The sequence below is a fragment of the Labrus mixtus genome, chromosome 9 (assembly GCF_963584025.1).
Source record: "Labrus mixtus chromosome 9, fLabMix1.1, whole genome shotgun sequence".
NCBI classification, from domain to species: Eukaryota; Metazoa; Chordata; class Actinopteri; order Labriformes; family Labridae; genus Labrus; species Labrus mixtus.
This window is the reverse complement of record NC_083620.1, coordinates 9,083,789-9,106,861: the sequence shown is the minus strand read 5'-3', so window position 1 is coordinate 9,106,861 and position 23,073 is coordinate 9,083,789. Positions and strand designations below refer to the sequence as shown.

At 43.2% G+C, this 23,073-nt stretch overlaps 2 protein-coding genes across 3 annotated transcripts in view; both read right to left on the bottom strand.

Moving 5' to 3' along the window:
- sgpp2 (sphingosine-1-phosphate phosphatase 2) overlaps nt 1–23,073 on the bottom strand; it is a 494,627-nt gene that overhangs the window by 357,611 nt on the left and 113,943 nt on the right. The gene's annotated exons all lie outside the window — the stretch shown is intronic.
- On the bottom strand, nt 1,297–21,070 carry pxylp1 (2-phosphoxylose phosphatase 1). Of its 2 annotated transcripts, XM_061045643.1 has the most exons (6): nt 20,954–21,070; nt 18,343–18,489; nt 10,524–10,712; nt 9,600–9,726; nt 4,061–4,200; nt 1,297–3,830 (listed from the first exon to the last, which is right to left on the bottom strand). In XM_061045643.1, the coding sequence occupies exons 2-6, from the start codon at nt 18,422–18,424 to the stop codon at nt 2,803–2,805; spliced, it is 1,566 nt and encodes a 521-aa protein (XP_060901626.1). In that variant the 5' UTR covers nt 18,425–18,489; nt 20,954–21,070; the 3' UTR covers nt 1,297–2,802. The 2 variants fall into 2 exon arrangements, with proteins under 2 accessions (XP_060901626.1, XP_060901625.1); XM_061045642.1 differs by lacking the exons at nt 18,343–18,489; nt 20,954–21,070 and adding an exon at nt 13,161–13,317.

The window sequence follows — 23,073 nt, the reverse complement described above, 5'->3', positions numbered from 1 at the left end:
CTACAAATATATCCAGAATTCTGCTGCCCGCCTTCTCACACGTGACCACACTGGCTCCCATCCCCTGGTGTATCCACTTCAAACATTAACACATATAAATCCCTCCATAACCTGGCTCCCCCCTTACCTGTCGGAGCTCCTCCACCGGCAGACTAAGGTCTGCCAATGCAAACCTCCTGTCCCCACCCAGGACTAACTGGTCTTCAGGGTACAGGGCGTTCTCCATTGCCGCTCCCACTCTCTGGAAACCACACCCAAAAAACAATCAGAGACCCCCCCGCTCCCCCCGCCACCTTCGATAAATCCCTAAAAACTCACCTCTTCTCATCCTCCCCCTTCTCTTGTTAAGTGTCTTTGAGTATTTAGAAAAGTGCTATACAAGTCCCTGAAAAAAGAACTTCCCCTAATCAGAGAGTCCCTGAGACTTTAATTAGACCCTGGTACAGTCAGTGGAAATGTACTGAGTATCTCCAGTCCCCGCTGTTAGTCCTCGGTTCCTGATGAAAGTTCTCTAGTCCCCGCTATTATTCCCCGGTCCCTGCAGAAAGTTCTCCAGTCCCTGCTGTTAGTCCCTGCTCCCTGCATAAAGTTCTTGCAGTGGAAACGCAGCTCTAGCATGTCTCTTAAAACCCATCAAATTAATTAAATCTATGAAATAAACACTTTGAGTCATCTTTATTATAACCTCTAAGCACACCTGTCCTCTTGTGTTTCAAACTGAAGGCTCTTTGCTTGTGATGAACTCTCCTCTCCACATCATCAAACGTGCACTCATTTATTCTGCAGTAAATATCCCTCTCTCCTGCCAGGACAAATCAAAGTCCATACACTGCAAAATGTCATTTACCAAACTTACTCTTGTTATTGCATTTTTTCGAGTCGATGCTTTCCTGAGTCTGAGGATCCTGGATGGAAAGAAACGCAGCACGAGCACGCTGAGGCACTTTTGAAAATGAGCCGTACAATTGATATCATGTCAGCGTCTTATTGTGTCCCTAATGATGATGACACACGACGCGTCTGCTGGCTGGGGAGAAAAAGGCACTCAGGGTTTTTACATTTATATAAATGTATCGACTATGTGCTGCTTTCCCTGCAGCACTGTTGACAAAGTGGATAACTGATTGCAGCAGATGGGAAGGACTCGGTTTGTGGAGCTAACACGCCACCCAGTGGTTGAATGATAGAAGTGACAGCAAAGAAAAATGCCTTTATACAGTGTAAATGCCTTTCACTCCAGCGCTCTACCATTCGTACTTACTCGCAATAAATGAGACCATTTCTTGTCACACCAGCTGCACTGATATCTTTCTGCTCATGACGAACCTTTATTAGATTCAGTTTCCTACAAACACAAACAATAAGTGGAATGTCATTGTAAACGTGCCGATGATCTGTAACTACCCAAACTATTATTTTCAAAGAACAGAGAGAATTGGACTCAAACAAAAGAAGTTGAAATGTCAAAGTTAAAATGATCCCTTAAAGTTAAACTGACGGCCTATTTCTCAAAGAATCGACTTTAAGATCCAAAGAAACGCTGAGGGATTGAAGTTCTGGTTGTGAACTAGTGTTGTAGTCAAGACCACACTAACCGAGACCAAGACACACCCGAGACCAGAGTGCTCAGAGACCGAGACAAGGCCAAGACATTAAGGGATCGGGACTGAGTCAAGACCAAGGCAGGGTGAAACCGAGACCATAAATATCGCTGAAAAATCATCATCTTGTGTGCAGCAGGCGTGTCACTCACTTAAGGCCATTGCACACTCAGTCGTTTTTTTTCCGCCTGAAATTGATGCATGTTAGAAATAGATACGACCACATGTTATGTCAATCATGTTTGCAAACTGACCTTAGTCATTATTTATTTCGGAACAAGTTTGTTCCGAAAATGTGTGCGTGTGTGCGGCTGTCTGTGTCCCTACCTCAAACATACTGTCATACTGTGTTCTTCTTTTTAATGTGCAGTTACAGAGAGCAGCGTATAAAACTGGATCACCGTCATCCTGAAATGCACCTGGAAGTGGTCGAGATAATTCTGCAGCTCCTTAATTGACAGGTGAAACTCTCCTCCGGACTCAGTGTACAAAGGCCTTTAGGCCATAACACCGTGAAGGTTGTGGCCGTAACCGGGGGATAAAAATCTAATTATGAATGAATTGAAGTTATTCGTTCTTTTGGAAAGAGGAGTTTTCAGTCTAATCGCAGTAATGATGTGGAAAAACAGCCGATCAGTGGTGGTCTTGATTTATAATCTGGAGTCTGCCCAGTCTGAGACCGGTGTTTTAGATTCTGAGACCGAGACCTTCAAAAGGTAGTCTCGAGAACAACAACACTAGTGTGAATGTTAGTAAAAAAGACATATATTAATATATTTCCAAGGAATGATTCTTCCTGCAAAGTGTTTCCAGCATCGACCTCCATGTTTCTTCAAGCATTTAGAAAATACTGGATTTTTACATTTCCACGGTTTATGGAACGTATGAATAAAGTGGCTAAGTGCCATTCAGCTTCCCTTAAACTACTCGCCTGTTACAGACACGCTTTAGAAAACTTACAGTACCGTATTTAAAAATGTAGAAAATGTTAGAAAGTGACGACATCAGCAAAGTTTCAGTCCTGCATGTTTGCTCCTCTCCTCGTGCTCAGCGATGTCAGAGGGCTGTGGTCAAAAATAATGTGGAACTGTAAGAGCAACAAAAAAGTGCACCGACTTTAAAAGTGAGAACTAGAAAAACAACAACCATCTGCCAAGTCTTCTCTTCCACTCAGGCACCATCCGCACCATCTGTCCATCGGTCAAACAGGGCGCCTAAAGCAGGCCTCCTGGTAGGACGTGGCGTTGAAAACTCTAAACATGTCTCTCCTGACATAAGACAGGAAGTTCTTCAGAGGGCAGAGGGGCTGGCCTGTGTGGCGGTCATGGGAGCGACAGAAGGTGGTGTGAAATGTCACATCCTCGCCGTTGTAGAGCACCCTGAGGAACAGCTCCCCGTCTTTCGCCTTCGACTTCCCGCCCTTGCCGGCTTTCTTCTTCGGCTGTCCTTGCGTCGCCGGGGGACTCTTCCATAGTTCGAAGACTACACGCGCTGCAAATCGTGGAAAGCGGGCCTCTTCCAGTCCCAGAGCGCTCAGCAATGGAGCCATGGTGACATCATGCGCTGAAGAGAGGGTGAAGACCTCCTCTCCACCGAGACGAGGCTGACGACCAGCCTCGTTGTCCTTAGCAACACGCTCCATTTTGTTGGCAGTTCTGTTGAGGTAAGGATACATGGCTAGGATGGCATAATTACGGTACAGCCCCACTTTTCTACGCTCCACCTCATCATCGAGCTGCTGTCGACGGATCACTGCAAACTGCGCCATTGTCAGACATCCACTGGCACCACTATCTCCCACGGGAACGCACGGGAAAGGAATGCCGTGGCACAGGTGGCACAGGAGAGAGTCAATAGGGTTTGCAGCTCGGAGTGTGCGGGTGAGCAGACCCAAAGTCCGAGCCATCTCGACGTAAGTCCTCTCCAGCTCGGTATCGCTCACTCTCAGCCGATACTGCCTCCTCTGCTCCTCCTCCAGGTACCGGTTCCTGGCGGGGCAGTCACAGGCTGAGCCGCAAAACAACGTGCTCCACTGGTGCCGCACGGTCAGCTTGGTCCAATCAAAGTCTGGCAGGAATCCGTAGAAGAAGGCCAGTCCGCTCTGCAGGGTGCGGCTCTTACCTGTGGTCTCGACCCACACCTGGCGGGGCGACCAGTTAGAGGGGAGGAGGTTGTGACACTTGTAGGCTTGTTGGAGGAGCTGCCCATTGCGTAGATGCTGAACAACACCTGAAAAGAGTCAAGAACATTTATTGAAACATCAAGTTGTTGATGGAAACAACAGAATGATTTGATTGGTGGAGAGACGTTTCTACAAACTGATTCCAGATCAAAAATGGAAGCTAACTGTTCAAAGGTAGTACAGCAGTCGGCGAGAGGTCACATTTGGTAGTTATGAGAAGGACACTGTGCAGTCTAGGGGGGACCTCCTTCCCTCCCTCCCTCCCTCGCTCGCTCACCTGTCTGTGTGAGTTCTCCCATCTCACAGGAACTGTGGTTGGGCAGACGGGGAACAGAGCTCAGAGGCGAATCCCAGTGACCACGTCCTCCCAGGCCCATGTGACTGATGAAGGGGTTCAGTAGAGGGTGGGAAGGCTTCCTGAGGGGGGAGAAGGATGAAAGGTATGAGTGTGTGTAGAGTGCGTAAATAAGAGACACATGAACACTAACACAGGCGTTCTCAAACTGAAGCAGAGAGGTTACTCTCGAGTAAGGGACACTGATGGTTCAGAGACAAATCTTTGGGAGGGGATAACATCGGAAGAAAAGTAAAAGTTTGAGTTGCTCACAAGAACCAAAAGATTTTGGGCTGCTTCCCTGAGAAACACCATGAAGAGATGCAATGTCCATCCTTGAAAAAATCCTTTTCCACTCTTTTATTTTTGTCTCTGGTCTCAGAAAATATTTTAGTTTTTTCCACAGTGGGCTTCCTCCCACGGTCCAAAGACATGCTCGTTAGGTTAACTGGTGACTCTAAATCGTCCGTAGGTGTGAATGTGAGTGTGGCTGGTTGTCTGTCTCTATATATCAGCCCTGTGATTGACAGGTGAACAGTCCAGGGTGTAACCCCGCCTCTCGCCAAATGACAGCTGGGGATCAGCAACAGCGGTGTAGATAATGGATGGATGTGCTACAAAGTCGCAGCTCAACGGTTTTTGTTATGTGTGGAAAATGTTCAGTGTTGTTTTATTCTGGACACAAGAGCTCATCCCCTCTACCTGAAAAACAGTCAGTATGTTTTTATTATTATTTAGTAAATTTAGATTTATGTTTTTCTTGTTTTTCAAAGTGTTTTCAAAGAGTCTTGAAGTTCAATAAATGCATGTGATATGGATGTTCAATAATCGTGATTAGGATTCTTGTGGTAATCAAGCCGCTCTAACTCGCCCTCTCCTGCCGTTATAAATAAATAACATTATTACATAACACTGGGTGATTGTTTTTGGTTTGCCTGTGTACAGGACACGCTGTCACTTGTGAAATATTATAACATGAACAGTACATTTCAGCATGTGAGGGCCACTTCCTTCCTCTCCCACCAGGTGTCACTCTAACACAACACTACAGCTCACGAATATTTGTGGGCTCTGGTAGAAGAGATGGAGATTTAAAAAGAGGATAGATTTTTTTTATTGCCTTGGGACACACACAAATGCAGGAAGAGTACAAACACATAAGAGCTCAGAAACACAAACGCACAGGACACAAAGGGACGAGGGCGGCGGCGGCGGCTGCGGCAGGAGCAGTTGGTTATATAATAGATTAGGGATGACTGAAGATTACAGCTTCATAAAGACAAATATGTGCATGCTGCAGCTCAGAGCGTGCAGATTAAAGAGACACACACACACACAAATAGAAGCATGCACACCGTTTCCATAGTGATCGTGTACTGGTTCAGGAATACAGCATTAAAACAAACGACCTCATGTGATTAAAGCATGCACCGGATTCGTGTTGGCGGAAAAAGGTTAAGGTTAATCTGGCATCTCCAGCAGCGAGCCCACTCATTTCCCTTTTTAAGTCAAAGTCGCTTCACAAGAATTTCACATGGACACTCTCGGTTACGTTTTAGTTTTTTAAAGGCAGTTTTGTTGCCACGTTGCATCAGCAGTTGTCGTCAACATCAATCCACTCCCCTCTTATAACTTTGAAACATACACTTCGATTGCAGGCATGTGAGGAAAGATGTTTAGCTCCTTTCTGCTCCGTCATCAGCAGGTCGTTAGGCTGAAGGGAGTTTGGGACGATCCAGATTTAATTGGCTACCCTGGGAGACGGGATGTCAGCGGAAGGAGGGGGGGGGGGGGGGGCACTAGTGTGAACAAAGAGACAGCCAGGCTGACTGTTGATAGTTGCTAACCAAAGATTATGAAGCCCAATTACATTAAGCAGGGATTATCAGCACTGATAGGACGGGGGGAGAGATTAGCGAGGATGGAGGGAAGAGGAAGGGAAACATGAATGGAAGGAATGAGATGAAGTGGACTGCTTTAGACAAGAGGACGAGTGCTCGACAGAAATAAGAGTAAATGGAACGGAGTGGTGCAGATTCACAAAGAAGAAAAAAACCTTGAGAAAGACGTCAGTGCTGGGAGATGAAAAGGAAAGAGAGTGATGTTCCCTGCTGAACAGAGCTCAGTTAACCGCAGACGGAGACAGCGGGTCGGCGAGCTGGTGCCAGCACAGAGACGAGACGAGACACACACACACGCACGACTGAGCTCTCTGTTAGGATCCAGCCCTGGGCATATGCTCATTCACTTCACTTTAATTACACCCATGTGTAAATAGGAAACAGAAGTACTAACATAGTAATGCAGACACACAGAGATATAAACATTTGAATCCTTAAATAATAAAAGAAGGATTTTCAGTGAAACTCATTACAGAAGAAGCTAAGAAGTATCGACCGTCAGCCCTTCATGTAACGATGTGTTTGCAGGTTTCTTTGTACCTTCATTATGATCCTTAAAGCATAACTCAAACTCAAAAACACTCTGCTATAAAAGTCTAAAAACATACGACTGGGGCTGTGCAAGCGACATACAAAATTGTCCTTTGCTCGAGCTGCGATCACCTGCGTCCTGCATTGTTGTGTTAGCATGCTAATGTTAGCACTCTTTAGTTAGCATGTAGCTTCACATTGTATGTAAACTGACACAGAATGAGCGTGATCTAAAAACTCTAACGTGACATCCAAATAATCAGTGAGTATGTTCTTCTTCTCTCTAGTCCTTGACTAAAACAGTTTTTATACACAAGGGGAGGAGTCGGCTGTCCTGTCCATGTAAACACGGCTCTGACAACAACACAGCCAGCGGGACTCAAGCTTCTCTCTCACTGTAGACAGTCATGACTCAGAGACACATTTACACAGGATAGACTGGATTTATGATTTATTTATGTGTAACATGTCGCACATTGATTCTTCCGTTAAGGTTCGGTGCAAAATCACGGCCATTTCATAGTTAAGACATTTTTGTTCTGACCGAATGATTGAACTCACGCTGTAGGCAAGAAGTTGATGTAGGAAAAAAATGATGTAGAAGTCGCCTCATCCTTTCCCCCGATGTGTGGAAGAAAATATTTGAAGAATCAAAGACCTCCTATTCAGAATGATTGATGATGATGTATTTCTAAAAGTCACATATGGCTGTTTACCGTAATCACAACAAGTCTCATGTTGGAAAACCAAACATATCAACAAGAACAAGTAGAATTTAAATATTTTGACTTTTTATGAATTAGCCAGCAACAACAGGATTCTTTCTTTCTATTTGGTAGCAGAGAGCTTCAGGCAGACGACCATACTGCAGGTCAGCTACTCCGTGAGCAAAAAGGACGCCATGACAGAAAGATTATATTCCATTTACATACATATTTGATTGGAAACCCGTCGATGACCTCTATCATAAAAGGCTGGAGTACTGGGAGGCCCACTTAAACCCAAGTTCAAAGATCAAAGATATAAAAAAAATAATCCCAATGATTAAATGGACACAGCAGCTGACCTGAAGCCTACCAATCAGAAAAAGACTAAACAGTGCGTCCACTGTGCCAGCTCCACAGATTACAGCAAGCCCACTCCGACCAGATGTGCACAGCTGATAGGACTGCAGTGAAAGATTTGATTGGCTAAACGCGGGCACATAACCCCAAAATAAGGAGGTCTCTGGCTTTTTTCCAGCCATAAATAAATCATCAAAAGGAAGTGAGTGCACAGTTAAACATTCTGAAACTACCGGTACATGTTCTGGTTTCATAAATAGCACAGGTTGTTATCGTAGCACATGGCGAGCTAGCACAGAGTTTCGTGGATATACACACAGAAGGTGTGTGTGTGTGTGTGAAAGTGCTGATTTAAGACCTCTTCTGCAGCTCAAATACAGACGCATGCTTGCTTTTAATAACTTCCAATCAGAGGCTCTCATCTTGCTCTCCTGAAAGAGGAGCAGAGCCAACGTGAGCAGACTATAAAGCATGACTGAGAGAAGAAATATAGATGAGAAGATTAATCAAAGGAAGTAGAGATGCTTATTACTGGAATGTGTGTGTGTGTGTGTGTGTGTTTGTTGTTTGCGAGCATGCATATCCTCACCCTCATTCCTCCAGAGAGTTTCTGCAGCAGCAACGATTGCTCTGCTGTTCAGTGAGCATGCCGCTCTAATCAGGCAAAAACAAGAAGTCAATAACTCAGAAAAACACACACAAACACACCCACACACACAGACGTGTTAGTCTTCATATGTGTGTGTTCAACTGCACCACAGCACAAGAGAACAGCTGTACTTAACCAAACCTACAAGCTACTGCTGACAATTCTGATATTGCTCGGAAACCAAAGGGACTGTGAGCTGTGTATCGTCTCCTCAGCTGTAATCATGAGTTAAGACTGAATCTATAATGTTAAACACCAGCTTCTTTTAAGCCCCACAAATACCGCAGAGTAAGGAATCTAGTTTCCCATTGAACGCGCTGAGCATGTTTTCTGACAGGTGCTATTAGCTCAGCAGTTTTTGTCAGAGGATATCAGAAGCTGTGGCACTAATTGGAGTCCCGCTCTCTGCAGCAGGTCCTCTCGTAAGGCATGAGATGTAGCCAGGGCTCTTCTTGGAAAGACAGCTTAAATCCCAGTGGCTTTGTGCGCCTTTTCCTCTGACCTGCACTAATTGAAACTGTGGATATAAAGCCTTTATTTTCAGACTCTGGAACCCAGTGAAAAGCCCCTCATTCAGCTTTTCATATCATTTCTTTGTTTGTTGTTTTTATAGTTTTCTTAATTAAATAGAAAGAAGCAAAAATACCATGAACACGATGCCTGCAAGACGTGAGGAAAAGCTGCAAAGTGCCATAACCATGCATAAAATTGCTGTGAAGATACGACTTACAGCGTGTCCTAACAGCACGCAGATATCATGTTGCATCGCTTCCGATTTCACGCTCCCTGTAATTCTCTCTCTGCTATGTGAATTTCAGTTTCCCCTTCGAAACAGTGACATCTAGTGCTTTTATTTTGAAGGTGGACAAACTGAAGTGTGGTGCTTTTATTTTGAAGGTGGACAAACTGAAGTGTGGTGCTTTGTATTGACAAGCTGTTGACTCAAATCTCAACACTCAGAGCTTCGTCAATAAACGGCTCACGGTGAGCTAAATAAAGTTTATCTCGGATGTTGACAAAGGTCAACTTTTCAATCATGATGTGGATATTATTAATGCACCGTTATCTCCACGTTGTGAAACAAGCTAACAAGCTCTGCTGAGTGAGAAAAGCGAGTGTCAGTGCCGTGTAGAGTCCCCTCCTTCCTTGTCCGTCTACACCAGCGACAGAGAGATGGTCACATCACGTTTAAGAAGTCATCGGTGGTTGGTTTATTACTCGTGCTGATATTTGATGATGATAAAAAGCACTGAAGAACTCCTTTAAATACGCTATTATGTAAGTTCTCTGAACGCTCTTCTTCTATGTTATATATGTTGTAGGACTCGTGTCTGTACCTGCTGCTGGACAAGGTGCAGTCTATGGCGGGTCGCTTGGTCTTGGGGATGGAGTAGAGAGGGTAACGGTCACCATGGCGAATCATCACTTGCACGGACAGAAGCTTGTAGTCAGCTGGACTGTGACCTGTGAGAAGAGAGGCTCATCAGCTTACAGGTGCAGTGTACAGAAATGCTATATCAGCAAAAGCTTCACCATGACTCGTAGAAAACTGTTGTCTACAATTATCTTCATATCTGAGACCGAATGTGTGCCTTTTTTAGTCTGCAATTATTAAGACAGAAGAAACGATGACACGAGAAAATGACCCCATCTGAAGGAAAATAGGCCACCTTCATATAACAATTGGTTCTTGACTGATTTTCTAAAAAATCTAAATCTAAATCTTAACTGCATTTGAGATTTGTTTTTAAACTTTAGACAAAAGACTTCCATCCATAAAATTACCAAAATCTAATTCAAGTAGCTGAGGTGGGTATTTCTTGTCTTCTGCAGTGTGAGGGACATTTGTGTGATCGCCTCGAGCTTTGCTGACTTCTCAAAGGAGGAACAAACACAGGACTAAATGCTGCGCTGTGGAGAGAAAGTGCTGCAGTATTATGGATGATGCAATCTGGTGGAAATGATTTTTTACACAATTAAAACGTCCCTCGAGTCCTGACACACTAAATGTGATATTATGACTACATTAAGAATTTAAAAGCTGTCCATCAAACGGGGTGATCCGGGAGCTGATTAAGGTTTGTGTTTGGCGCTCTGAATCAGGGATGATCCGACACATCATGGTACCGACGCTAGTCTCATGTCACTTCAGATTTAAATATCTCAGCAGCACAAATTGTAGATCTAACCAAGCTCAAAGTCACGTACTCATTAAAGAGGCAGTTAGATTAGAGATATAATACTCAGTGTGCAGGTCTCACCCTCCCAGGCCTGTTCGCTGCGGTTGGGAGTGTTGCAGTAGCCGTAAGCTTCGGCTACGGGGTCAGGCTCCTGGGTGTGAGGCATCGGGAAAACTCTCTTCCTGCTTTTTCCCAGAGCCACCCCAACACCTCCATCGGCAGCGTGGAAGGGTCGCTCCTCCTCTACGGGAGTGGTGGGGATCAGGTTCACTGCAGAAAAAGAAAAAGAAAAAGAAAGGTATAAAGAAAGTGGAAGCAGAGCAAGAATAAAGAGAGCAGAGGAGAAAGAAACTGAGGCCTTTCTTCATGCAAGGCTCTACAAATGTGCGTGCCACCACAATCTTCCGCAATTATGACTCTAAAAATATAACAAAACACTTTTTTCTAAAGGGGCCTTCCCATGTGCTCACTGAAGCGGACAGCTCGGCTGCAGAGTCTGAGAGCCTCAGCAAACCCTGCAGGATTGAGAGGGCAACTTGTGCCTCCATGTACAGTCAATTTGTTGTGGAAAAATGCATCCCCTGTAACTAACAGACCGTTAAAACAAATGGTTTATTTGTGCTGTGTGGGTTAAGATCATCAAAGCCCTGGTGGGCGTCTAGTTCAGAATAATTTGTGGTGTTTGTTTCATACATTCACATTTTTATTCCAATAAAGAGGGGGAAGATTGAAATATGCGAAACCGACATGTTCAATTGTTTATACACTATAAAGATACACTATAAAGATTTTTTTCACAGATAATTTTCTTCACCAAATGAAGATGAAGAGTAAATTAATGACTAAAAGGATTTGTTATTTTGCTCGGGAAGCCTCGGAGTGATGCTAGGTGAATAATCAGGATGTCCCTAAAAGGTAACCCATTGGAACCATGAATATCCAATAGATGCTGATGTATAACAAATCAAGGGATACCCAAATGTTTTTAGATCTGTTTCTTTTGAAACCATGAATACTCCAAGAAAACAAACAACAAACAAAATGTCAACTTTATGAAGGCACTAGAGGAGGATTTCTGAGATAAATGTAATCTCCAGTTCGACCACATTTCTTCTCCATGTCAACAGCTCTGTACCCTTAAACCCCTCAGAGCTACCAGTGTGTTGCCTGGACACCAGTGACCTGTGACCCCTCAGAGAAACGGTCCAATCAGAATGAAGATGTTGTGGGAACAGGAAGTTGCTTTCGCCAATATTCAACTCCGGAGAAAAAGAAGTTGAACCCCAATGAACCTTTGGCAAGATGGACATCCAAATCCTGCTAATGTCACGCACACACACGCAAACACACACACACTTGCACACACACGCAAACACACACATCAGAAATCCAAGCTGGCAAGCCAACTCTGCAAATATTACTTCCCACTGCAGAGACAAAACAAGCTCTGCCTGCTCATAAAAAACAGCCAATGGTTTCTCATCGCCATAACAACCCTCTGACTTAATGACACACACAAGTGCAGCTGTACACTTAGTGTGCAGTGTGTGAAGTGTTGGACACCTTCTTCTTTCTCCAGCTTTCACACGTGCAGATTTCCATTTCCTCTTCCAGTAAAGAGCTCATGAAGTTCATAGTGTTGCAGAGAAGATTTTTTTTTGCCATCACACCCCTGATTATGCCTCTACAGCACATTGTAATGCTGTTGTTTTTGATGTTGTTATTTTAGTTAATAAATGATGACACCAGCAGTTATTTCCAGTAGGAAAGCTGAAATATTTACAGTTTACTGAGTTTAGGCATCTCAAACTGAAGATTTACTACTTGTCTACAGCAATGATTCCCATCCGTTTCACCTTGAGCCCACCCCCTACTTCTTACAAAAGCTGAGTTCCACCTGAGATCTCTGGCAGCCCCCTCAAGGAGCCCTGGACCCCAGGTTGGGAACCAATGGTCTATTGAAGAAATTAAAGGATGTTACTTTTTCACTATTTTCATGACCGTTATATAATCAACTGAAAAATTGATGCTGAAAATAATGTTACTTGCAGCCCGCTGATTGCCTCAGAATCTAATCTACCAGCATGAAGCACGAGGAGTCGGTATGCAAATGTTTGCAAAATGTGCTATATTATTACATAATGATAATCTTATTAAATTCTAGGGGTGCCGGTAGCCCAGTGGTTAGTGTGTGCGCCCCATGTACAGAGGCAGTAGTCCTCCAAGTGGGCAGCCCGGGTTTGAATCCTATGTCCACTCTATCAACTGTCCTATCTTTACAAAAATCTTTCCAAAAAGACACAAAAAATAAATCTAAAAAACAAAACAAAAAAAGAGCAAAATTCTTCCTGAAAAATGTAAAGCAACTGGCAAGAAGATATCGTTATTTTGCAGCAGACATTACTTGGGCACAATTACCAATATTATGTCGCTGATGGAGTTAGAGAGAGATCACTTCATTTGGGCAGCTTAATCACTTTAGATGAAATATTATGCAAAGGTACTACTCAAGAGTTGAAGAGACATAATGGACAAAATGTGTCAAGACATCAGAAACGTCAAGCCAACGGTACTGTGAACGTTCCCTTAAAACAGCAGAGCAAGGTTCCATTAAAGTTACATAAGAGCTGAGATTGATGTAAAGATCCCGTCTTCAGTGTAATTAGTATTAACAGGCTAATTAGAAGAGTCTTATTAAAAGTTTTTGTAAAAACTCACCGCTGATGAGACAGAAGAAAAGGTGTGCGGCGGCAGCAGAGACCATTTTGACGACTGCTCGGTAGCTTGAGGTCCAGCCATACACACACTGGAGCATTCACAACTTGTCCCCCTCTATGCTGGGTGCCCCATACACTGCCATTACCACACACACACAAACACACACACACCTGCCCTGCACCAACCAAACTTTTGGGAGCCAGCTCAGTCACAGTCACCTACACAATGGGGCTTTTGTAACTGTCTGCTCAACCTTAGAGAGTGCACAACCACACAGCACCGGCACACAGAGTGCACTGTAGCAAACACACACTCAAAGTACAGAACTCATTCATGCACCCAAGCTAGATGTGGCTGGACTGGTATTAGTTTAGGACATAATGTGTGTTAATAACTTTTCATCAAACTGGATCAGGTCTTAGAAACAAAAGGAGGCTGTCTGAGAGGGGGGTTCAGCTATGCCGGCCGGGCTGCGATTCCATTAGTTTCTCCTCTTCCCTGAAATAAGAATGAGTGGGCGGGCTTACAGACATTTGGAGAAGAATGGAAACACAGCTGAAATGAGCAATAGTGACATTGAATAAAACGCTGAGACTACCAGCTCAAAGCAGGAGAAAACATCCTCGATATTTTGGATATTTACAGTCCGACATGAAACAGAGCAATGTGCTCTGTAAACTGTGCCAAAGACAAGTGCAGCTAAAACGGACAACACCACAAACCTTTTCCACCGTTTGAAACAATATGACCCATTAGAACACAGCGAAGGAAATAAATGACCAAACGTCCAAAACGATAACATTTTTATGTCTTCCCCATCATATCACGAAAGATATGAACATGAGGGACATTAGCAGGAAAGTAGCTGCTGACATAAAGCTAGCAGGCTCACAGTGTTTGCTGTGAGAGCTCGTGTTTGTTGGGGATGCTGAGAGTGAGCGTGTGAGAAAGGGAGAGGGTTTTTTTGTGATGGTGTTTGTTTTTCAGCCGTGCATACAAGACTGCAGAAGTGCACGTCAATCTGACTTCAACCTCCGTCTGTGGAGTTCTCAAAGGAAGCTTTGTTGAAAATAAACAATGCTCCGTTCCGATACAGTGTGGGCACTCAGGTCGTGCCCGACAGTCCATCTTTGGTTGTTCCTCGTAATCGAGTCAGTTATACAGTGGGATCAGTGTATGCCGTGCCTTACTGGTAAAACGTGAGATTTGTGTCGGCATGTGTTTGATGTGGCACAGAACTGAAAATCCTGAATTTTAACTGTATTATCCACCACTTACCAGATGAAAACATTCAACCCTGCATGCATCCTTACCTAGAATAAAGAAGTGCACGTAGTACTCACTGCTCAGTCTTCCTTCTCTAAATGTCGCCAAACCTATCGTCTTTCTGCAGACACAAACACAGCTTGACTTCTATCTAAGGGCATAATCAACAAGGGTTATCCTGCCACAAAAATGCACACAAAATAATTGTTGCCAGCTGTCATGAAGTTAAGAGGGTGTGTCCACGCTTACTCAACTCCAAAATGTTCTCACTAAAAAACTGCATCAAATATTGACACAGGCCGAGTAGAGTGTGTGTGAAAGGGCACGACAGTCTACAGCTGCCCGTCATATAAAACCTTCTCATTCTTATCAAACACTGTCTGGGTCTCGTGCACACACAAAGAATCACACTACAGCTCACAGGGAACTAATGGAACCAAACTAGAAGCTTAGTGCTTTATAAGCAATCTGCAGGGCTGCAAACCGTATTAGAGCAGAGATTAACATCCGTCTCCTCTGCACATTTAATTAAACACTGATGCTTGGCAACACAGCAAAAGCTAGGGATGAACTTATAAGGCCTCTGATTGCCCCCACGCTGATCCAAATCCTTTAATATGGAGTATCTGCTCTTGCCGAGTGCGATCTGATATTAACGTTTAGTGTGTAATTATTTGAAGTGGCACAGTGACACAGTAGTGATCACAGTCACAGCCACGGCGCAGTCCTCACAAGTGGACGTTCTTCCTCCGTGTTCTCAACAGATCTGTGTGGGATTCCTTTAGAGGTTGTGACAGCCTGCCCAAAAATTTCAGACTGGTACCTGTGGCGTTCACACATCTCCGCAATCCAACACCCTGCAAACTATAGAACAGGAGGAGAGGTAAGGGGGTAAAGTCTGTGAGAGTCAGGATCTCTTTATCTGAGGATCATGTTAATTCAATTAAATTCAATGAATCAATTTTTATTTGTATAGCGTCAACTCATAACAAGTGTTATCTCGAGACACAGGGGTTGTTCAGGCAAGCCGTACATCAACAATCCGGTGGGGAGGGGGCTGTCAACCAACAATCTCGAGGAGCCTAAGAGAGCTCAAGAGCTCCCAGGAAAGTAGGTGGTTAGTGACTGAGATTTACAGATAGATACATGCAGTAATATGATGTACTGTATATGCACAGAGAGAGAGAGAGAGAGAGAGAGAGAGCGAGAGAGAGAGAGAGAGGAGCTCAAGGTGCCAGTTCCCCCAGTAGTCTAAGCCTATAGCAGCATAACTAAGAGCTGGTCTACACCAGCACCAGCCCTAACGATAAGATTTATTAAAAAGGAAAGTTTTAAGTCTATTCTTAGACTACAGACTGTGTCTGCCTCCCAGACCCCGGCTGGAAGATGATTCCAGAGGAGAGGAGCCTGATAACTGAAGGCTTTACCTCCCATAGTACACTTAGAGACTGTACTACCACTAGTAGGCCTGCATTCTGGGACCGTAATGTTCTCGAAGGGTAGAACGGCACTAGTAGCTCCTTAAGATAAGATGGTGCCTGGCCATTTAGAGCTTTGTAAGTGAGAAGAAGGATCTTGAATTCTATTCTAGACTGTATAGGGAGCCAGTGCAGAGAAGCCAACACAGGAGTAATGTGGTCCCTTTTCCTAGTTCTAGTCAGTACACGAGCTGCAGTGTTCTGGACTAGTTGAAGAGTCTTTAGAGACTTACCAGAGCACCCTGACAAAAGAGAATTACAATCATCCAACCTGGAGGTAACAAATGCATGAACTAGTTTTTCTGCATCATTTTGCGACAGGATATTCCTGATCTTGGATATATTACGAAGGTGAAAATAGGCTGTTCTTGAAATTTGCCTGATGTGAGAGGTAAAGGACATATCTTGATCAAACAGAACAGAACTGAACGAAAGAAACCATAGAGACACAGACTAAAGGTGGAAAAGTGAAGATGTATTATAAAAATGAAAAGTAATGTGGAACAAAAAGCTGACCATCTACTAAACATGAAGAGAAATCCCAGACGCTTTTATCACATGGTTCTCTGTGATATTTGGCTCAAATCTTTCTCTTCAGTATGAGTGATGAATTAATGATGACAGCAGCTTTACTCTAAGCGTACTACTGATCTAAAAATAAGCCAAGGCCCATTTTGAAGGAGAAATAAAAGAAAAGATAAATTTACGCTGACTGTTGGGGGTGTTGTGCCATTTTTCTGCCTCCCAGTTCTGAATGAAAAGTGCAAGCAGCAAATGTGGGGCAATGTTTTTGTTTTGTGCCTTAAACCTGACAGTGGAGGAAGTGAAAGAGCAGAGTTAACATCTGTGTGAACTTGGAGAAGAGGATTGACATTTCCTGACTTGACTGTGTGCATCCTTTCAGCAGTTAGCCGGTAACCAACAGCAACCAAAGTTTGTCCTCATAATTTGTGGGATAAAGAGGAACATAAAAAACGAGACATTATTATGTATTAAGTAAAGAGCTTTGCCCCAAGGTGATTGAGTATAAGTAACTCAGGGTCATGTTTACAGGAAAGGGTAAGATGGACATGAGATTGACGGGTGGATTGGCTCAGCGTCTGCTGTATCTGCTGATTGTACCAAACTGTTGGGATGAAGAGGGAGCTGAGTCTGAAAGCAAAGCTCTCCATTTACTGGTCGATCTTTGTTCCAACCCTCACCTATAGTCGTGAGCTTTGGGTAGTGACCGAAAGAACAAGATCGTAGATACAAGTGGCCAAAATTGTTTTTTTTCTGGAGTGTGTCTGGGCTCAGCTGTAGAGATAGGGTGAGGAGCTCGAACATCCGGAAGGAGAGCCGCTACTCCTTCACATTGAAAAGGGGTCAATTGTTGTGAGTTATTATCACGAGCAGGATGGATGCTCTCATTGTAACACCTTGTTCTGCCTGTGTTTTACATGACAGGCAGAAGGTTTATGTCAGCTTTGATGGAGGGGTCATAATAACACACACTGCAACCTGGTCTCACATGGTCAAGAATTATTATCAAGTGAAGGAGTAAGAGGGAGGGAGGGAGGAAGAAGAAGGGAGGGCTGGGGAGGGAAGCCTGTATGGGGTCATAGAGTGCAAACACAAGATTAGTACAAGCAGCGGCCTGCATGCTCTTCCTATCATTTTTACACCTTTGATCTCGCATGGCATTTAAAGCAACAGAAGAAAAAGAAAAAGAAAAGAAAAAGAAAATTCAAAATTAGACGAGAGGACAGCATCTTAAAAAGACTGATGAAGGAAAGCAAACTGAATCTTGGCAAACATGCACAGCAAATTGCACGCCACTGTAATCCTGTGTGTGTGCTACAGCATGATTTATGCCAGTTTAATCCTATGCTTGTCCAGACACAGATTTACCATCACCACAGACACTTCCACTGCATTTTGGTTTTCAGGAATACAGCAGGAAGTAGCTCTATCTCAATCGTTTAAGATAAAAAAAATATTTCCATTTGTACTGCTCAAACTGCCAACATCATCACACACTCTTTCCAAACAGTCTGTGAGGCTTACAGTGCTAAGAGACTGTCTTCATTCACTGAGCGGTGGTTTCCTTGCATTCACTGCGGCTGGCAGGGATAAACTGTCTAGACAATACCTCCAGGAGAGGCTGAACAATGACTTGATGGGGAAAGGCAGAGCTGTGTGCACCTATGCATTCCCCAGAAGATGTGAGAGTGTTGCTGCAGAGCATTCAGAGGCCCTCTGATGGAGCTAGATATTTATAGGAAATCTACAGAGGATTCTGCTTTGTTTCTGTATGAATGGGGTCTCCTAAATGGGGAAGCAAGGAGAGGATATGCATATTTTTGTATCAGAAATGCTCTAAACAGCAGGCCACTTCTTCAGACACAGGACAATCACACAAAGCTATCGTGTGGAATAAAAACTTCAAAAACACTTACGGAACTGCAAGCTCAGGCTGATGATGGCCAGCGCAGCTCCGCCCACCACCACCAGGAGGAGGAAGCGGTTACGAGCAAGCATGTTATCATGTGATTGGTCCTCGTCCCTTTCCGTCAGCCATCCAGATCACATCCCATCCCTGCCGCCTGGACACAAAGAGAGAGAGTGGGAGTCATTCTGATTCGGATGGCGTTATTACAAACTCTAGATGGGAAAATAATCACAAGATAACAGAACAGTGATTTTTTAACTAGAATGGAAATTCAAATATTCAGACAGACTGTAGATATTTACTAAGCTGGGACTCTTTGCTATAAGTGACTGCAGACAGCGCTGCTGAGTCTGAGCATGCTCTACTGATTAAACTACATTAAATCAAAATGTCTCATTTTGAGAATCAGAAGAATTCACCCTGAGGGAGTGGGAGCAGGTGGTGGCTGCAGTCAGTGAACGACCATAGACTGTCTGCATGTGACAGTTGCAATCTCTGTGCACGTGATTAACCTGCTGCATTATGTTTTCTGTTCTCCAGTATGTTCGTCTCCACTCTTTAGTTCATATTGTGATTCTGTTAAACTACACATAACATTGATATGAAGACAAATATTGTCATGTTTATATAGCGGACTCTGTTGCATTGTTCACCACTTCCACGTCGTTCTTTTTTGCATCACATCCTGCATCAGGAGACCCCCTAACTGTCCCACTGGGGTAGTCTCCCTCTGTGAGGTGCATGTTTGGACAACCAGATCTGGAGGATTTCAGTGGGAGTTCTCCTGAAAGAGTGCATGTTTCAAATAGTTTCATATGAACTTCATCACTACCCGACATTCAGTGCATCAAGAAGAAAGTGTAAATGTAGGCAACTGCTTGGTCTTCTCTTCAACAAAGGCCAGTAGTTTCCTTCATGCCAAACTGGCGACCTGACTTCAGCTCTTAGTTGCTAAGACTGAAAATGTGGTTGCCATTTTTAACTATGATTCACATGCTGTTTCTTTGGTTTCCAGTGTCTCCTACAGTCTGCACCAGTTCTCTAGCATAAACCCAGCAGTTAGACATTTCAATGAATGTGCAAGGGCAAAGCGTTGGAACCAAAGCAGTGATGTGGGGGGAGGAAAATAACTCAAAGTAAGGCCGTAAATGTAGCCATGAACAATAAAACCCTACCATTAGGCAGTCTAAAAATACCCTCCAGCCCGCAGTGTTCGAGCCTACGTCTGACCAAGGATGCTGCAGATATGCCCCTCCCCTCCTGAAGGCTTTCACAGCCTGCGCTCATTAACCTGTAGCTTCAGGACGTGTCACACCTAACCCCAGTCATGATACTACTGGTTCAGTGCTGTTACTGTATTTCTTGTATCAACAAGAAAGCTTGTTTGACTTCTTTAATTGTATTGCTTTATGGCTTTAAGACCAGCCTGTTGTGTCTTTCTTAATCCTGTGGTGTTAGTATTTATATAATGTTTGTGCACTTCTCTCTGTTTCACCTGACTGTCGATGTTTACTCTGTTATTGTCCAGCCTTTACACCTTTTTGCCTTGTCTGTCAAAGCACTTTGTAAACATCTGTTTTTTAAAGGTGCTATTATTATTAATATTTTATATTTACTGCTCTTGAATGAGACAATGCAATTTTAACTAAGTAATGACACTGGAGGTCGTGATGTTGTCCTGAATATCAGCCCTGCTGTGATTGGGTCTGAAGATAATCCCAACAGTGCTAAACAGTGTCATATTACTTTAATACAACAGATATACAAGAGCAGGAAATATTGATAAAGAGTAAATATCAACAACAGATTATATTTTAACTTCACCAACTCAACTAGTTCCGCAGTTTAACTGACACTAGTCTGTTGCTAAGCAACCCGAACATTCTATTCTACCGTTGGTGTCCATGGTTACCACAGAGCAGTGAGTCTGTGAACCTTTACTTGTTTGTTAAAAGAATGTGATCATGAAACCAGGTGAGTCTGTTGTTTGAGTCTGTTGTTTGAGATGATGAATGATGATAAACTGTTCATTGTTCTCCTGTTTCGTCATTCATGGAATGTCAATCAGACAGCTTGCTCGGAACTAACTTTTGTAGAATTGTTTAATAACCGGGCACGAAAGTGTAATAAATGGATCCTTAAAACACTTTAACCTTCACAACGTTCAACAGTCAGTAAGCAAAGCGACAAATCATGTCCATTATTTTACACTGAGTTCATTGACGTGATGAGGACGGCACGCAGTAAAACCTTAACGACTCCGCTGGTTAACTAGTCAGCTAACAAGCTAGCTACTTACGTTCATTAATCTTTAAGCTAACTGAGACATTCCCGGGGGAGGGGGGGGGGGGGCTGTTCCCGTAGTTATGTATGTAAGTGTTTCCTTTACTTAACTTTATTTATCCCTAATTTGTGCTCCCATGTGCAAAACTCGAAACATGATACGGTATTGATGGGTCGATATCAACTAAACGAGCAACCGAGTCAACAATTAAAGTGCCGCTTTCAACAATCGTAACGTCTCCTATTCACGACCAAAGCGTTAAACAAACGCGTGAATGCACATTTCAGTGCCCCTCATAACGCGCCACAAAATAATGTTTAAGGTGTTTTCTCACCTGCACGGACGGAGTATTTCAGAGCCAACAGAACAGAGATATAAACACTTGAATCCAGCGCTTCGCTCTCTCCGGTACGACCGACTGCCAACACAGCGGCACAGACCGGCGTCAAGCTATACGTGATGAGCAGAGATACTTCCGGTGTCAATTTTCAAAATAAAACAAATGTCGAATACATTTTCTTTAAAGGTAGAATCAGTAGCATTTTTCCCTAAAACCGAAGAGAAGAGAAAATATTATCACTGTTATGCGAAACGCCAAGCAGATACTCGTTCCAAAACGAGGGTGAACCCTGTGAAAAAGTTCCTCACAGGAGCTTTAATCTTAAGCAATGCTGATAATATTTTTAATGGCAAAACCCTTTTGGGGAAAATGTATTTGATGTGATATCCTTATCCTGTCACCGTGTAAACAGCCTTAAAGCTCTGTGAGGAACTTTTAGTTTGAGTTGATCTTGTGGACCACTGAACAATTTGGTACCCCTTATGTAGTGTTTTCTGGTTAAATATCTCATCTATCACGGATTGAGAACCTTTGCCATGTTCAAAATGTATAAGATAATAGCATGGAGCTAATCAATTCATCCCTTACCTACATTTGCGGCATCAGTTTCAGGGATAAGAAAAATAATGAACCTGTTGCTGAAGGTCTCGTTTGCTCTTGAAGGTCACAAATAATCAACATTCAAACATTTTCCTATCATGTCCTTTAGTGATGTCTGCTCATCCCAAAATACCCCCCAAAATATTGTGGTTGACTTGGAATAAGAATTACTCAAACGAGTTAAACGTGGCAGAGAGTAATAATTAAAAAAGCAATACAAAATGTGGAAATCAGACTTACTCAACACTTGCCTCATGGGTAGTTTGAGGTGAATCTCAGAGGTTACTGTAAGGAATTCATTTTTCAGATGAATCCAAAATACTCTGTATGCCACATGTTTTTTTTTTCTATAAAGAACAATTGCACATTAGATTCAACATAATGCTTTTATTTTGCAAGCAATATGTATTTTCTTTCCGGTACTACTCCAGCTTTTCCGTTCTAACTTGACGGTAGTGGAAAAAGCGAGTCTATGCAGCTGGCTCGTGCAAGAAGAGCCAAAATCCCAACCTCGCTGCGCCATCTGCTGGAGCAGTGACAACAATGCACACGATGCCTCGAAGCTTTCTCACTCCCAACAATATGTGTTGTTTTGAAATGCATTTTATTGTAAACGAGGACATAAATACACACGTGGTTTTCATTCTTATAGGCTAATTAAAGAGGAGAAAGTAAATGTAACTTCTGTTTCTGTCCACAGTGGTTGACATAATTCTAAATTGTTTGACATTTGGATAAAATATGTTAAACCCACTGGCTTCTTTTGTCTCTATTTGACTCAGTGCTATAGGTTACTTTACCATGTCCCTTACCCGTAGACCAGTGCTTCCTAAAGTGGGGGTCGGGACCTCCTGGGGGGTCGCTAGACAAGAAGAGAGGGGTGCAGGACGCGTTCAGAAATTACAAATGTAATCTCTAACCCTTGTGGGAAAAAAATTAGATGCTAATTTGTACACTTGGCTTAAGACGGTACAAAAATTCAAAATAAAAGCCTAACAAATTACATTTTTTAGTGAGAAATAATGGAATTCCAAACGTGTGATTAAAAGAGCGATGAATCAATAATGACTATTGAATTTTAGCGATTCATCCAGATTTTAAAAAATCATTAACTTAGATTTGTGCTGAAATGAAAGCATGTAAGAAATCCTGAAAATTTCAGTTTGCACATGACGGCAACAATGTAGGTTTGTGTTTCTTTACACACAAAAACGCACACACAGACATTACCTGTGTGTCTGTTTATTAAGTTGTGTGTGTCCACTCTGTCTATATGGAGATGACTTGTGTTCTACTTTAGCCTTTCTCACAATAAAACACTGCAGGGAAAATTCTGTCTAACTGCTGATTCTATGGAAGTTATCTTAAAGTCTTTTCGTTTTTACAAATGTGCAGTTTTTAAATTTGTGATCTGTAAAATGAGATGAGCGGTGCACAGTGAACAGCCTGCTCCCCTTCAGACTTGTGCTGTCAGCCCCGTAGTGCTGCCGTCTGGTTGTCACTAATCAGTGTCA

Coding starts and splice junctions, on each gene's coding strand:
- pxylp1 (XM_061045642.1), bottom strand. CDS start 13,257: ATGCTCCAGTGTGTGTATGGCTGGACCTCAAGCTACCGAGCAGTCGTC. Junction 10,713..13,160: donor TTTCTTCTGTCTCATCAGCG/GTGAGTTTTTAC, acceptor CTTTTTCTGCAG/TGAACCTGATCCCCACCACT. Junction 3,831..4,060: donor GGGAGAACTCACACAGACAG/GTGAGCGAGCGA, acceptor GACTCTTTTCAG/GTGTTGTTCAGCATCTACGC.